This window comes from Homalodisca vitripennis, chromosome 5 (assembly GCF_021130785.1).
Source record: "Homalodisca vitripennis isolate AUS2020 chromosome 5, UT_GWSS_2.1, whole genome shotgun sequence".
In the NCBI taxonomy this organism is placed as follows: Eukaryota; Metazoa; Arthropoda; class Insecta; order Hemiptera; family Cicadellidae; genus Homalodisca; species Homalodisca vitripennis.
In genome coordinates, this window is record NC_060211.1 from 173,760,879 (window position 1) to 173,776,182 (window position 15,304).

Here is a 15,304-nt window from a genome sequence, read left to right on the forward strand (position 1 = left end):
GTTAACTTAAATTTTCCGGGAGAAGTCTTATGTCAATACAAATTTCAAGAATTTAAATATAAGGGAGAGTGAGATTTCCGTGTTGAATAAAATAATACTAAGGACTTTGTGTGGTCCAGAACAACATCCCTCATTCTTAGTTCTTTGGCTGACAAAGCCGATATCTTGACTATCATCCAAGTTTACTGTCCGAGATACCATCAAAATGTTGTTAACACAATTCATTTCTTGAATGAAATCAGTCAACAGATGAGATGTCAAACCAAAACCAACAATAACTTATTCAGAATGTGGTATTGGCTCTATACATTTTACATATATTTCACTCTGATCTTTGTATATAATACTTGTGTGCGTGTGTGTCACTAAACCCCTCCTAAAAGGCTGGACCGATTTTAATGAAATTGTTTTTGTGTCTTCAGGTGGATTCGAGAATGGTTTATATTTACAAATTTAAGCAGTTATCAATTAAATTTAGAAGATAAAAGATTTCAAAGGGCCTGCACATTATAAACTGCAATTACGATACCGTTTACGTATATAGCCAAACACTAATTGAAGGCACTGTTGTGATGTATATTTGTCTTTAAAATAAATTTCTGATTGAACTTAAAGCTTAAGTGTTAGACTACTTTATAGTAAATTATATGTACATGTAGCATACGTATTTTTATAATTTTGTTGTGGTTCGCAAAACACCTCAGCCTACAAAAAATTTCAAATTGTCCATAATTCAATTTATAAATATGAACAGTAATGACCAAGTAATTTTTATTATTTATTAAGCATTACTTGAATAATTATTGTGTTTGTACAATTAACTTGATTTTTTTTTCATACCTTACATATTAGAACCCATATAAGAGACAATGTAGACATTTACTTTATATTTAAAGACTGTTGTCAAACCTAAATTAGTTGACTTTTGACAAAAGTAGGGTTCTCAGAGCTGTTAATGTATAATGTATTTTCGTGATCAGGAAAAGAGGCAAAGTCAGCAATGGAACAAAAAAGTACTAACATCGAAGTAAATTACAATGACCATAAATATACACTTTTTAACATATCTTCTTGATGGTGGGAAGAAGGCAAACTCAAAATTAGCATCGGAAATATAATTCACTTGAAGCAGAAGTGCTAAGAGAGGTGCAAACGAAATTGCACCCGAAGCTGTGGGTAACTGCTAGTATTTTGACAAAATTTGTCCATTGAAAACCAAGAATTTTTTAAACATCACAACATTTTACCTTATTTTATGATAGGAGAACAAATAAAAACTAGAAATAGTATCCTACATTAATATTCTCGGGTTACAGATACTTTTACAACAAAGAGGAAATTGCGGGACTACAGACGAGAGAAGGACCACCAGAGGGAGCAGAAGATGGTGGAGACAGCTGGACTGTTTGGCCCTTCTGGCAAAGTTGTCCTTACCGCAGTTGCAATGTAAGGTGCTTATACACAAGCTTTATAGTTTCGTAAGGGTGTAACTCTTCTAATTATTAGTCAGGTGTAGTTATTAGTTTTCATGACACACTTTTGTTATGAAAATAATCCATGAAGGATTGTATAAACTCGATTAATCCCTATTTTGTATAATGTTTGTATTAAAATCGTAGTAACTTGTTGATTTTGCAAATACTTTTCTTTTAGTAATGTAGATACAGTATATTAGGGCATAATTAAAATGTATTGTAATGTCATATTAAAATACATTCCACCAATTCCATAGAATTTCTTGAATTTGCTAGCATCAAAATAATTGGTATGAAACCTCGCGAAAAAGGGAGCGGAGTCCTTTATGGTGGGGCCAGAGCCGGGTTGTGGGATAGCTTTCTCCCACAGTAAAGCTCTTATAAAAGATTAGGAAAAGAGGATAAGATACTTTAATTGGAGTAAGCCCTCAGGATTAAGACGATCAAAAATGTTTATCTCTCCTTATGCTAAAGAGTGGGCATTTCTCCCAGATCCCAGAGTAAGGAAGATATAAGAATGATATTAGGGATGTTGACAGGACATGGCCCCCTTGAAAGAAAAGACCTCATGAAGGTGAGCCTTTGCCAGACTGATGAATGCAGACTCTGTGGAGAAGAGGAGGAATCAGTGGAGCATATTTGGCTAAACTGTCCTGCCATATTTGAAATTCGGAAAAGATTCCTAGGGGCATATCTCCTCAGCCCCAAGGACATCAGAGAACAGGAGCCCTTAAATCTGATCGACTTCTGTAAAAGTCTCAAATTCTGAGGATACAAATACAGGGTGCGGCAGCATAACTTCCTTTTTTCAAAACTCAATAAAAACTATTGTATGCATCAGAAAATATTTATTTAGTTTTTATAATGTAGGTACATGTCTAAAGTTTTTATTTACATTGTTTTGAAGATCAAATCTGTTAGGTGACGTCCCCCATTCTCCATACATTGCATAAGCCGATTTCTGGCGTTTGTCATGACTGTTGTTAGCGTAGCAGGTGTTATGTTGGCAATTTCTTCTCGGATGTTGGTCTTCAAATCTTGTAGGGTTCTTGGACGGTTCACTTAAACACGGGATTTCAAAAAACCCCATAGAAAAAAATCACAAGGTGACAGATCGGGAGAGCGTGCCGGCCATTCCAAATCGCCTCTAATTGAGATAAGGCGCTCTGGAAAGTTTTCCCTCAAAACAGCCATCGATGCTCTCGAAGTGTGTGCTGTTGCACCGTCTTGTTGGAACCAAGTGTCCCCCAAATCCAAATATTCTAGCCGTGGGAAAAAAAAAATTCTGTACCATGTTTACATACCGGTCCGAAGTCACTGTCACTGTAACCTCATTTTCCTCAAAAAACCAGGGACCAATAATTCCAGCTGAGGAAATTGCACACCACACTGTGACTTTCGGTGAATGCAAAGGCCTTTGATGCAATTCTCGAGGGTTGATGTCAGCCCAGTAGCGCATGTTTTGTTTGTTAACCGACCCACACAAATGAAAATGGGCTTCATCGCTACAAAAAACAATAGCACCCTCGGGAACGACATCAAGAAGAAGCTCACACGCGTTCATCCGAGAATTGAAGTCACGTTCTGAAAGTTCCTGCACTATCGCCATCTTATAGGGATGAAAATGAAGATCATCACGAAGAATTCTTCTCACAGAACGATCGGATAGTCCAAGGGCAGATGCGTGTTTGCGCGCAGAACGCCGTGGTGATCGCAACATTGACGCTCTCACTGCTTCATCGATGTTCTCAGATGATCTAACGGGCCGAGGGGACTCCAGTTCTTCGTTTTGTCGCACTTGCAGTTTGTCTGAATGTAGTGACCCATGTAACAATTGATTTGAGGTCTGGGACGGGAGCCAACGGGGCTAAATTAAAGCGATTCCGAAATGCACGCTGTGTTGCAATAAACCGAACATCCGCTTGAAAAGTAGGCCTCAATGACAAAGGCACACTCTTCACTATTCCAACGCAGGATGGCGACTGAACCGTGTCGGGACAAAAACTTTACAGTACCCCCCTCTTGAATGAGACCACTAGCGCTCCGCTATGACATCAACTAACTGAATGGTGCGTATTTTAAAAGAGGAAGTTATGCTGCCGCACCCTGTATAAGTAAGGGAGGCGCAAAGGTCCTTTTAGGACTAAGTGCAGGGACAATCGTCTCTTTCCCTTAGGAAAAAGAATTGGTTTGAAAATTTTCTGTGATGATTTTTCTGGAACATCCACTACACATTTTGATTTTGTTATTTGAGAATGAGCCTCAGCTAGCAACTGTTTGAAATTGTTTGTTTTGGTGATGTTTGGGCGGTGTAAAATGGGCGATGTTCAGGTTACATCTGTTTTGTGGTTCTGTGTGGTGAATCATAACTTGAAAATTAATTAAACTTTGATGTTCTATTTATTTTTTATAAATTCTGTATTTAATAAAATAACTTTGGACGGTAACAGAATTCTTATTAAATTAATAATAAAAGGTATGAGTTTATGTTTCAAAACTCCCCCCCCCCAACCACTTGATTGGGCCCTGCTCATGAATGGCTATTTTGATTGTGGTGCAACAAAAATTTGTTATATACTTCTGGGATATTTTTCTTTGTTGTTTTGTGGAGCGACATGGTTGCAACAATTAGTTTACTCCAATACTGTAATAATGAAGATAACTTTAACCATGTTATTGAAAAGTAAAGTTTTTATAAATCTATACACTTTACATAATACGATTAGGTTTACATATCAGCCCATCAGCATTGCTTGGGGTTGTGTAAAAAATTTCAATTTATGGTCAGTTTCAATCTAGTATTTTATTTTACTTTTACAAAACACAGTAAAATACCAAGTTCATAGCATATAGCTTTTTTATTTTCAGTTGTCACAAGGATGATCTAGTTCGTTCAAGACAGTTCAATGTTTTTAGAATAGGACCTGTGCTCGGAAGCTCTTTTTTTACTTTCTAAATCAATTGAAGAAATAGAGAGCAAACCAGTGTTCCTTAGATCTCTAAGAACCTTTCAAATAAAAGCCTTTGATTCAATTTATGTGTTTTTTTCGACTCAACCGGTGTGAGCCTGCAACAAATAAGATATCTTATTGTACATGTACAGTATAGCTTAATTTTCGTTCTTTGTTAAGCATATCTTTGACAATTTATTAAAGTGTTATTTAGGAAATAAATGATTTTGTCTTGATTTATGTTGTATAAAAAATATATGATGTAAAAATAAGTACAGCAATATTAAGAGTAATTATAAAATTATTAAATAACCAAACAGTTTTATAATTGAATTGTTTTGTTTAATTTTGTTGGCATTTTATTTTTATCATTATTTTTTAATATTACTTTATATTATGATCTTGTGTAAACTAACAGTTTTATTCAATTATGGATCTGTTAGATAAGAAAACATATTTCTAACCAAGCATTTACTTAACAGTAACAGGCCTGAAATGGTTTAACAGTTATCAGTTTAATTAACACTCTAACCACTGGGTCAACCCAGGTTTAATTTTAAACCACAATATGTTATTTACTGGAAAAGTAACTCAAGGATATTTCATATTATTTCTGAACTAATCAGCTCTTGTCACTTATTGACAACTGTTGTAATTTGGAGACAAACACATAAAATTACCATTAACACATTGCTTAGGGAGAGTTCTTGTGTATTGCACCAGAACCTAAAGTTATTGGTTATTGAATAAATGTGTAGTATAACTTTATTTATCCGGATTATTTGGGACCATAAGTGATCCAAACCAACAAAAATCCAGATAAACTGGAAAAAAGTAAAAACACAATAGTTTCCAGATAATAAGGAATTTATTTGTTAAAAATATAACAGTAAAAGAATTATTATACAGCCAATTCATTATTTCCGTGTACAGAGATTAATTATAAAAAAAACTAAATATAAAAAAAAGAAAAGTTTACTTTTCCATAAATACACGCAGTCTCTTTTGATAAACCTTGGTACACTGCTTCCGGGAAGCACGGTTACGCAGACATTTCAAGGCCAATATTTTCACAGAAGAAGTGTTTGGATTGTCGCTCCAAATAAAACATCACCAGGTCTAGTTGCGCTATGGCACCAGAGTGAGTTTTGACATCTTCTGGTTCTTCATTATCAGTGTTGTTTTCGTTGCCTTTGTTACCTTTTAAGAACAAGCTGCAGATGCAATCTCTAATTTGGGTTGTTGTATGCTGTTGTTCGGTCTGAACCCAATCATTAACATCTTCCAAAATTACAATTATACACCTCTCGTAGGTCTACTATAACATTGTTAATTTTTTAATATATTGTACGTATTATTCTGAATGCTGATAATGTATTAAAAAATACATTAAAAATATTGTTTTTTAATTTATTATTTAAAAAATAACAGATCACCTCCACAATCCGGAGATCCGGATAAATGAGGTTTAGATTATGGAGGTTGTGCTGTATCTTACAATGTTAGGAAGCCTTTTATGGTCAAAATATGATGTCTGTTGTCTAAAATGTTGCTGTGGGTTACGTCTTAGATTGGTCCAGGATCCCAAGGCACATTGCAATAGGTTCAGGATCCCAAGGCACACTGCAATAGGTTCAGGATCCCCAGGCACACTGCAATAGGTTCAGGATCCCAAGGCACAATGCAATAGGTTCAGGATCCCAAGGTACACTGCTATAGGTTCAGGATCCCAAGGCACACTGCAATAGGTTCAGGATCCCCAGGCACACTGCAATATGTTCAGGATCCCAAGGCACACTGCAATAGGTTCAGGATCCCTAGGTACACTGCTATAGGTTCAGGATTCCAAGGCACACTGCAATAGGTTCAGGATCCCAAGGCACACTGCAATAGGTTCAGGATCCCAAGGCACACTGCAATAGGTTCAGGATCCCCAGGCACACTGCAATAGGTTCAGGATCCCCAGGTACACTGCTATAGGTTCAGGATCCCAAGGCACACTGCAATAGGTTCAGGATCCCAAGGCACAATGCAATAGGTTCAGGATCCCAAGGCACACTGCAATAGGTTCAGGTTCCCAAGGCACAGTGCAATAGGTTCAGGATCCCAAGGCACAATGCAATAGGTTCAGGATCGCAAGGCACACTGCAATAGGTTCAGGATCACAAGGCACACTGCAATAGGTTCAGGTTCCCAAGGCACACTGCAATAGGTTCAGGTTCCCAAGGCACACTGCAATGCCTTTACAGTCATGAGCAATAAATTAAACGTCTTGAAAGTGTGAATTGCCACACTAATGAAACCTGCACCATCTTTTGTTCACCAAGTTTATTCTACAATGTAGGTCCTTACAACTATAAGCTTTAGGCTAAATATAATATTTTTTTAATCCCTCCATAGTTTGTAGTTATATTTGCACAAGATTCACTTTTTAGGGCTGAAATTCCTAATGAAGGTATGAAATACCCTAGCTAATAATATTTTACTAACACTAAGATATTTGAATACTTTTTGATGTTTGAATACTTAGCAAAATTATAGGATAAGACTAAAATATGTATCCTTAAGTTTTTTATAGATATTTTTAAAAACAGGAGTTCTTTGAAAAGTTTGAGATTTTCAGACATTATCTTTAGCGGAACAAAATAAACAAATCTTATTTTTCCATTCAAAATCAACTTTTACAATAGTAAACTACAGTAAAAATATCAATCTTGGAATTTGACATTAAACCAAGAGAATGTTTAAAATAAAATTTCATACTTTACTTACTAAAAGATCCAAGAAGATTAGTAAATCTACAAAAAGTTTATTCTTCATACTAAATACTGTTTATAAGCCTATCGTACTAATAATATCAAATCTCAGAAGCAGTCGAGTCTGCTATGCTTTTGGTAATGGTAAACTCAAGGTCAGTTTTCAAAGGAAAAGAAGAAAGTCTTGCTGATACAGAATGTATAATCTTGGCTGATTTGCACAAAGTTTTACGTTGTCCAAGATGAAATCCAAGATTAGCATTGGGTCAATGACTAAGCATCCATGCATCCATTTGTTGGATTCAATGGAAAGTTTCTTCCCACACTGAGTGTCAATAGGTTCTAAAGCATGGTGTAATGCGTAAAAGTACATTAAAATAATATTATGCTTCATTACAGTTAATAATAGTTCTTCTAGACATAAAAAAACAATTGTATGTTATCTTCTCTTTTTGTATCTGTTTAATACCACACTCTGTAATCCTTTCCTATACATTCATTCCTCTTTTTCGTTCTTTTACTAGATTTTATATCGGTTTGTGTTTTCTGGTGTTGCCCACACATGGTGTGGCATCATCTGAATACAACGTATGTGTTCCGTTCCTGCATTTGATGTGCAATCTGACATGAAAAACGCTGTTGGTTGTTTGTTGGATATTTCATTGAGGAAGATTGGTACAAGTAGGTCACCTGCAACAAAAAGTGACTGAAAATCAATGGAAACAATGTACAGAATAGTAAGTGTACTCTTTTATGGAAAAATAAAACTGGCTTGAAAAAAGTGTGTATTTTTCTAAAGTGTAATACCCGGATATGACTTGTTAGTTAGTTTTTGTTATCCATTGATGTTCCAGAAATGGCAGCAACTTCCTGTTCAAGTTGTTTGCTTGGATATTTACTGGCTCACACAGCATGTTCTCGGAGTGTATTCATTCCTTGGCAGACACAATCAACCAGCTCATCCTTGCTTACGGAATACACAAATCTGTGCAGGTAAACTTTATTCCAATCACTAAGCTTGTTGGATTATTAATAAGAATGTTGAAATTTGGTTAAATGCCTGTATTAGAAATGTGTTTTAATAAACTAATGTCACATATCTAGCTGATACAGAACATTCAATCTCATTCTTCAGATAATTTTACTACAAACCAATTTTTAATCCTAAAAATGATTGAAATCGATATAAAATCAGTCTTAGTTTGGATTTTATTATTTCATGTAGTCTTTTTTTAAATGTCCTTTATTCATGGGACATTTGTTAAGAACAGCTCAAAATAGAATTCACAGAAAAATAATAGAGAAATTGTGGAATAGTAACAGCAAAATTAGGTGGATCAAGGAACTAAAGGAATACATGAAAGGGTTATAATTACAATATAAAATTTAAACACAAGACAAAGTAACTCAAAATATTGAAAGAGACACATTTTACATTACAGTTTTAAAGGAAAAAGCAGAGAATAGGAAGAAAAAACTATGCTACTACTGCTACTGCTATTAATGATGAACGACAATTACGCCTGGAGATGATGAAGAAATTAAGCTCTAAGAAAGAAGAAAGACTAACTATATATTGAATAAAGTGTTAGACCATACAATAAAAATTGAATTAATTAATTTGTGCAAGTATGTTGTTGTTAACATGAGTATATTAATTCTTTAAATTTCTTTTGTGATTTTGTTTTGTAAGACTTTTTTTGTTCTCCTAGGACAAGAAGCTTATAAATTGCACTTAGTCCTGTAAGAACCTTTGCGCTGCTTCCGGAGTGACAGGATATTCAGGGTGGGTAAGGTTAGGGATAGGGACCGCCTCCTATCGAGATCCATGAGGAAGAATTAAGGCACTAATCTCAAAGTCATGTATGTATCCCCGGAAGAAGGGGAGGCCAGTTCTGAACCAGTCTCTCCAGTCAAAGCAGGCAGGGGGTGGCACACCCTTGTTGAGGCTAGCAAGAACCTCTAAGGTTAGGGAACGAACACCACCAACTCCAACAATCATCTTCCACAGTAGACTAGACTTATCGAATTGCCCATGAATCCCAGAATCTCAACATTTGTGGTGAGTGATGTGCCGCTCCTGGACATTCATAAGATTGCCCAGATTTAAGTGTTGCATCGGTTTTTGCTGTGCCCAGTGGTAAGTTCAACTGGAAGGTATAAACCACCCAGAAGTGATCCCTGCTGGGTTGCACTGCAAGAGTTACTCAAGTGTGAATCTATATTGCTCAGCTCATTTGTAGGACTTTGGTGTTGTTTCTAGAGAGCAGACTCAGACCACCCGTACGGCTACACCAACATGAGGTACGTGTCATCACTCATCTCTGGAGTGGGTATCTTCTGTGTGGGCACCGGCCTGTCTCTGTACCACGGAGTCACGGGTCTCTTGAATCCTTCCGATATTGAGAATTTCTATTGGGTAAGTATATGCCTGATAGTGTATTCTTTTTAGTATATACTCAATTTAATAATATATGCAAGTTTTTTCAATTTGATTATTGGCGTACATACTCTATAAAACACTTTTTATATATAGTTGTTTAATAAAATCATATGATGAGTGTGAAAAATGTTACTGTTATTATACTAGGTAATTTTATTTGTGCATAAAAATTTTTTATAAAAACCCTATAACTAATAAAGTGTAACTATTATTAAACCAACATGGGAAAATAAAACAATTATTCCACAAAAAATAAAATAGAGCACCAGAAATCCAATAAGTATAAAACAAGGAATATAATAATGATGAACTTATAAGTGGAAGTACTATATTGAAAAACTAGATGGAACATTTTTGGCCAGCATTTTACTATACTTTGATCCTAGAGCAAACATAAAAATTCATTATAACAGTGTTACAGCATTTTAGTGTATTAAAATTTTGACATTTTTTTTAATACACTACTTTTTTAAATTTCGAACATGCTAATGAAATATCTGTGGTAAAATATGAAAAATGTGATAGTAACTTTTCATTAAATTACATCTAGTTTTACAAAAATATACACTTTACATAGATGGAATCATACTTAAGCTATAAAACAAGAGATTAAATTATGAAAAACACATATGAAATATTGTAGATAGAGCTTATATTGGTTACTGTTAACTTAATTACATTAAAATATAAAACCAATATTTAACACATTTATTGTTTGTTATGCCTTTTTTTCGTACGTATGTGTCTAACGAAGATAGCCTTGTTATCAAAAGGCCTCACAAAAAAATAAAAGTGTTAAATATTGGTTTTATGTTTTAATGTAATTAAAAAACATATGAAATACTTAATACCGTGATTAGAATATGTTATATTGCATAATTTCTTGCTTTGAATAAAACATAAAATACAGTAGCAATACAAATTTCATACTTAATTTTTATAAGTTAATAAAAATTTACTTTTTGTGGTACAGTGAAATTTGTATAAACCAAACTTCAAGGAACCATATTTAAAAAACTTTAGTTATTCTAGAATTTAAAATGTTTGAATTATCCAAGTTTGGCTGTAATTTATAAGTTTGAAAAAAAATGTTCGTAAGATGAGTTTTGGGGTTTTTATTACACCAAAGTGATAAATAAATATGTGGTATATAACTGATCAGAATTTTTATTTAGTTTTAAAAAGAAAAAAATTGTGTAAATACATATAACCATACGAAGCTTACAAAAGAAAATTTAATAATTCAATACGTGAAGTTAGCAACAGAAACCAGAATGAGTCCACTTTTGTGTCTGCAATGTATAATTTTGCTAGTCACACTCCTACTAGCAAAGAGGAAAAAACTACAGCTTTCATTAGCTCATTTCTTCCCAGATTAACCATTCACACGCGCTGTTGACAAATATAACCGCCAATTTTTATTTAGATAAAAACGCTGTTGACAAATATAACCGCCAATTTTTATTTAGATAAAAACGCTGTTGACAAATATATTCGCTTTTAAACATTGAGTTTATTATTGGGAGTAAGTAGTTCCCAGTTTTGCCGGTGGAGTGCAGCAGCTGCTGGAGCATAAATCACTCAATAGAAAAACACAGTAATAGTTTTCCCCACCTCCCGGTTGTCTCCAAGCTGCAAAATGGCGGCGCACTACCCATGCCACTGCCTGTTTTGCCAGACACTAGCACTACTGACAAACTAACTCGCCGGTTTAGTTCGTTCGCGGACTGCGAGTGGAACTGTTGTCAAATTGGTTTGTTACACACTTTGTTGCAAAAAGAGAAAAGGGGGACGGGAAGATGTGTTGTGTGTACACGCAACGGTTTACGCAAGGAGACCATTTACGTGTGCGAGACATGCACCGCCCGGCCGAACCTGCACCTGGATACGTGTTTCAAGACATACCACACGTTGACGTTACCTTGAACACCGTGATGGCTAATTTTAGATCTTTTTATATCCATTAATGTTTTATTTTAACTATAATATACATACTATACATATAATATACTATAATATAATATTATACACGACAGTAAAATTTCGTTCAACATTTCGTCAAATTTTTTGTGTTTATATTGTTTCATAAGTTAAATAAACGTATTAAAAAAATTATACTTTTTTCGTCCCCAAAAGTCTTTTTATATGTTAACAAACTCAAAAACAACATTAGCGTTGACTTTATGGAAAAAAAGATTTTGAGGTATATGTAGCGTTTGGTTATGGTGCGTCCCAAATTACCGTAGCGCGGGAAGGGTTAATGGTGTATAAATCGCACCAATACATTGACTCATAATATTGTAAGAAGTTATCATATGGGAGCATTAATAATTTGTCGACAAATACTATAGAAATGCATCAGTTGACTAGTTAATCTCAGTTAATAATACAAGTGATAGTCTTGTATCATTTGTTTATGGCACTTCAAGATAAGAGTGGTCTATAAGCCTTTAAGTGCGTAATAAACTTTGCATTTCTAACAGCAAGGTAATTAGCAAGAAAAGTGGGTTAGGAGTTGGTGTTCTGGTTATGTATTATCCTGATAAAATGTAATTACATCATTCAGCCCAACCAGCCATACAGCCTAACTCAAAAGTTGTCAGCTATATGGTGTAGAGTACTTTTATAACAAATGCAGAAAAATATCAACAAAGTAGGAGTATACCATGCCACATTTCATAGCAGGCTTTGGTGAGGTTTCATGTAAAAATTACAATCTATTGCTTATTTTATTCTGAAAGTGCATGTGGACAGATAGACAATCATACAAAAAAGAAGTCGGCACAAAAATAACGCATCATGGAACTCATTCTTCTAGAAATTAAATTTCTTACTAAATTTAAATTCTACATATAAAATCTTTCTTGACATATCTTGCCACATGATACATTCAGATTTTTGTCCATTAAATTGGGTTTATATCAGTGTTTAAATAATAAAAGCTTACACAACTAGTCAGTATAAAATGGTGTTTCATATGTTGGTATAGTTAAGCTAGATGTCCTATTATGTCACATATTTAAGTCTCTTAAGGGTTTATTGAGATTGTTTATAAATTTATTTATTCTGCTATTTTCTTGGATACATCATCATCATCATCATCATCATCATCTGACGTTTCCGTTATCACGGGTCGTCGTACACAGCCTCCTCCACTTTTGTCTGTCATTCCAGGTCTCCTCTTCCTCCACCTGCATTTTCTGTAGTCCCCTTCTCTCTATGTCTTTCCACACTTGATCCTCCCATCTTCCTCTCGGTCTTCCTCTTGGTCTTCTTCCTCTTTCCTCCTTCTCCAGTGCTATTCTAGGCATTGTATTATCTCCCATCCTCTTCACATGCCCCATCCACTGTATTCTTCTTCTTTCCATTGTCTCTTGCAGTGAAACTACCTTCAATCTTTCTCTGGTTATTTCGTTCCTTATTCTATCTCTTCTTGTAGTCTTCTCTATCCCTCTTAAAAATCTCATCTCTGCAGCTTGCAATCTGCTTAAATCATTTTTAGTCCACGTCCACGTCTCTGCTCCATATAATAAAATTGGTTGGAAATAAGATTTATACATCAATACTTTTGATTCTTTCCCAATGCTCCAACTCCACACAATCTTCTTCACCATATTAAAAAACTTTCCACTCTTCCATATTCTGTTTCCTATCTCTTCTCTTATTGTGCCCCTATCTGTTATGATACTTCCTAAAAGAAGTTTTAGGAAGTATCTTGGTTACACATAAGAGCAATTTGAAAATATTCACAAACACACCAAATCCCATGGAGTGACATGTACCATATTCGAAACTCAGTGTTCCTCACGTAGAAATGAAGCTTCATGCACAATTTCAAGTCTTATGTGTCTTGTTTCTTTTCAAGATATCTTGCAGACGGACAGACAGAAAGATAGAAATGAAATTTTTCCAGCCACATGAGTTATAGGCTTTGCTAACACTCAGCTAATTAATTAAACACAACATTTTTCAATGAGTATGTTGACGCTTTGTCTTTGCAACCATAAGCTATGTTATAATAATTAATTAGGGAATACTAACTCATTCATAACTTGCATAGTACAAATTTGTATCTAAGGATGATTGCATATAACAAAAACAAGGAATTTTAGCCTACGGGTCTTCTATTATTGACTCTTTTCGGCAACATTTAAATTCTTTTCTTCTATAATTTGTTTTTTTTTCTTTGATACCAGTACTCGACCACCAAAATTATTTGGTTTTAAATATAATATGTCTTTGAATAATATTACAGTTTTGTGAAATAGCTTTATCGGTCCCGCTATGATATTATACTCGGCTGGTCTTATTTCGTCCTAATCTGAAATTCATGTGCTTTTTGTAAAATATTGAATATTCTCATACAAATTTTCCTTGAAATTACTAGGAAAGTGAATAAGAAGTTGTGGAAAATACATTTTATAGCCTTTAAATTTGTGTTAAATTGTCACACCAGTTTGTTTAAGGTGTTTAATCTCCGTATTGTTCTTATGGTCTTCTAAAATGATGATGTTTGTTTTTTTCAGAATATTTGTTCCAATAACATGTTGCACAATAATTCAGAGTACTACTATTATACTTTCTGGTTGTAGGGTTTGTTGATTCTTGGCGGGTCGCTAGCATCTGAAGGAGCTACTCTGCTCGTGGCTTATAATTCAATTAAAAAGGGTGCAGAGAAGTGCAACATGTCCTTCGCAGAATATGGTGAGTGATGTAGTTTATAATGTCCGTGTTGACGTATCATTGAGAGCATTACATCTACACAAACATGTTTAGTTAAATTTAGTATGAGTTAAGGTCAAATCAAATCAAATCAAATTATTTATTGCCATTGATCACATTTGCATACATGAAATAGGCATTGTCATAAATTAAAATACTAAAATATTAAAGCACAGTAATAAAATACATCGTCATAATTTAAAATTATAAAATATGAAATATGAAAGTACAATTATGCAATAATCATATAAGAGCTCTGCATAAGACATGTCAATGTAGAATCAACAGAACATTAAATCTACTTCACAGTTGAGAAATTCAGCTAATGTATAAAATGGATTACTCAACAGCCAATTCATTAGCTTACTTTTAAACACAGTAAGAGATACTGCTTGCGCAGACTCATCTAATTTGTTAAAAAAGTTTACACAATTTATCTTATGAGATGAACCAATTTTAGTTAATCTATGCTGAGGAATATTGAGCTTAAACTTATTTCTTGTATTATGTACGTGTATGTCTTGCCTGGTAAGGAATAAGTGTAGGTTAGATTTTGTGTATACTAATACCTGAAAAATATAAAGATTGATAACGGTTAATATCCCCAAATGAAGAAAAAGTGGTCGGCAATGATCAAAAGGACCTGCTCTACAAATAATTCTTATAACTCTCTTTTGAATCAACAAAAGATCTCTCACAGATGTTGCATGACCCCAAAGAATCAGACCATAAGAAATATGGGACTGAAACAAACCAAAATATGCTGTTCTTAAATTAGCTGTTTCTAAAAGTAGTTAGTTAGTCTTTTTATTATAACTAGTAACACATAGTAAATATTTGTAAAATACATACTAGAGTATAATGTTTTTTCATACTCTCAAACCTTATGACTGCAAATAAAATATTTTAATTTTAAGACTTACTGTAGTTTAAAGAATAAAATAAATATGAAAGGTA

The 15,304-nt window shown here is 34.2% G+C and overlaps 1 protein-coding gene across 2 annotated transcripts in view; it reads left to right on the plus strand.

The window, feature by feature from the left end:
- The window catches only part of LOC124363197 (zinc transporter 9-like), a 50,873-nt gene that overhangs the window by 23,988 nt on the left and 11,581 nt on the right, over positions 1-15,304 (plus strand). For both annotated transcript variants that reach the window (XR_006922527.1, XM_046818357.1), the window contains exons 7-10: positions 1,317-1,446; positions 8,037-8,175; positions 9,446-9,601; positions 14,218-14,329. Coding sequence is in view for 1 of the 2 variants with exons in the window: in XM_046818357.1 (XP_046674313.1) it covers positions 1,317-1,446; positions 8,037-8,175; positions 9,446-9,601; positions 14,218-14,329 (537 nt within the window). In the remaining variant the exon portion in view is untranslated. The remainder of the gene's footprint in view (positions 1-1,316; positions 1,447-8,036; positions 8,176-9,445; positions 9,602-14,217; positions 14,330-15,304) is intronic.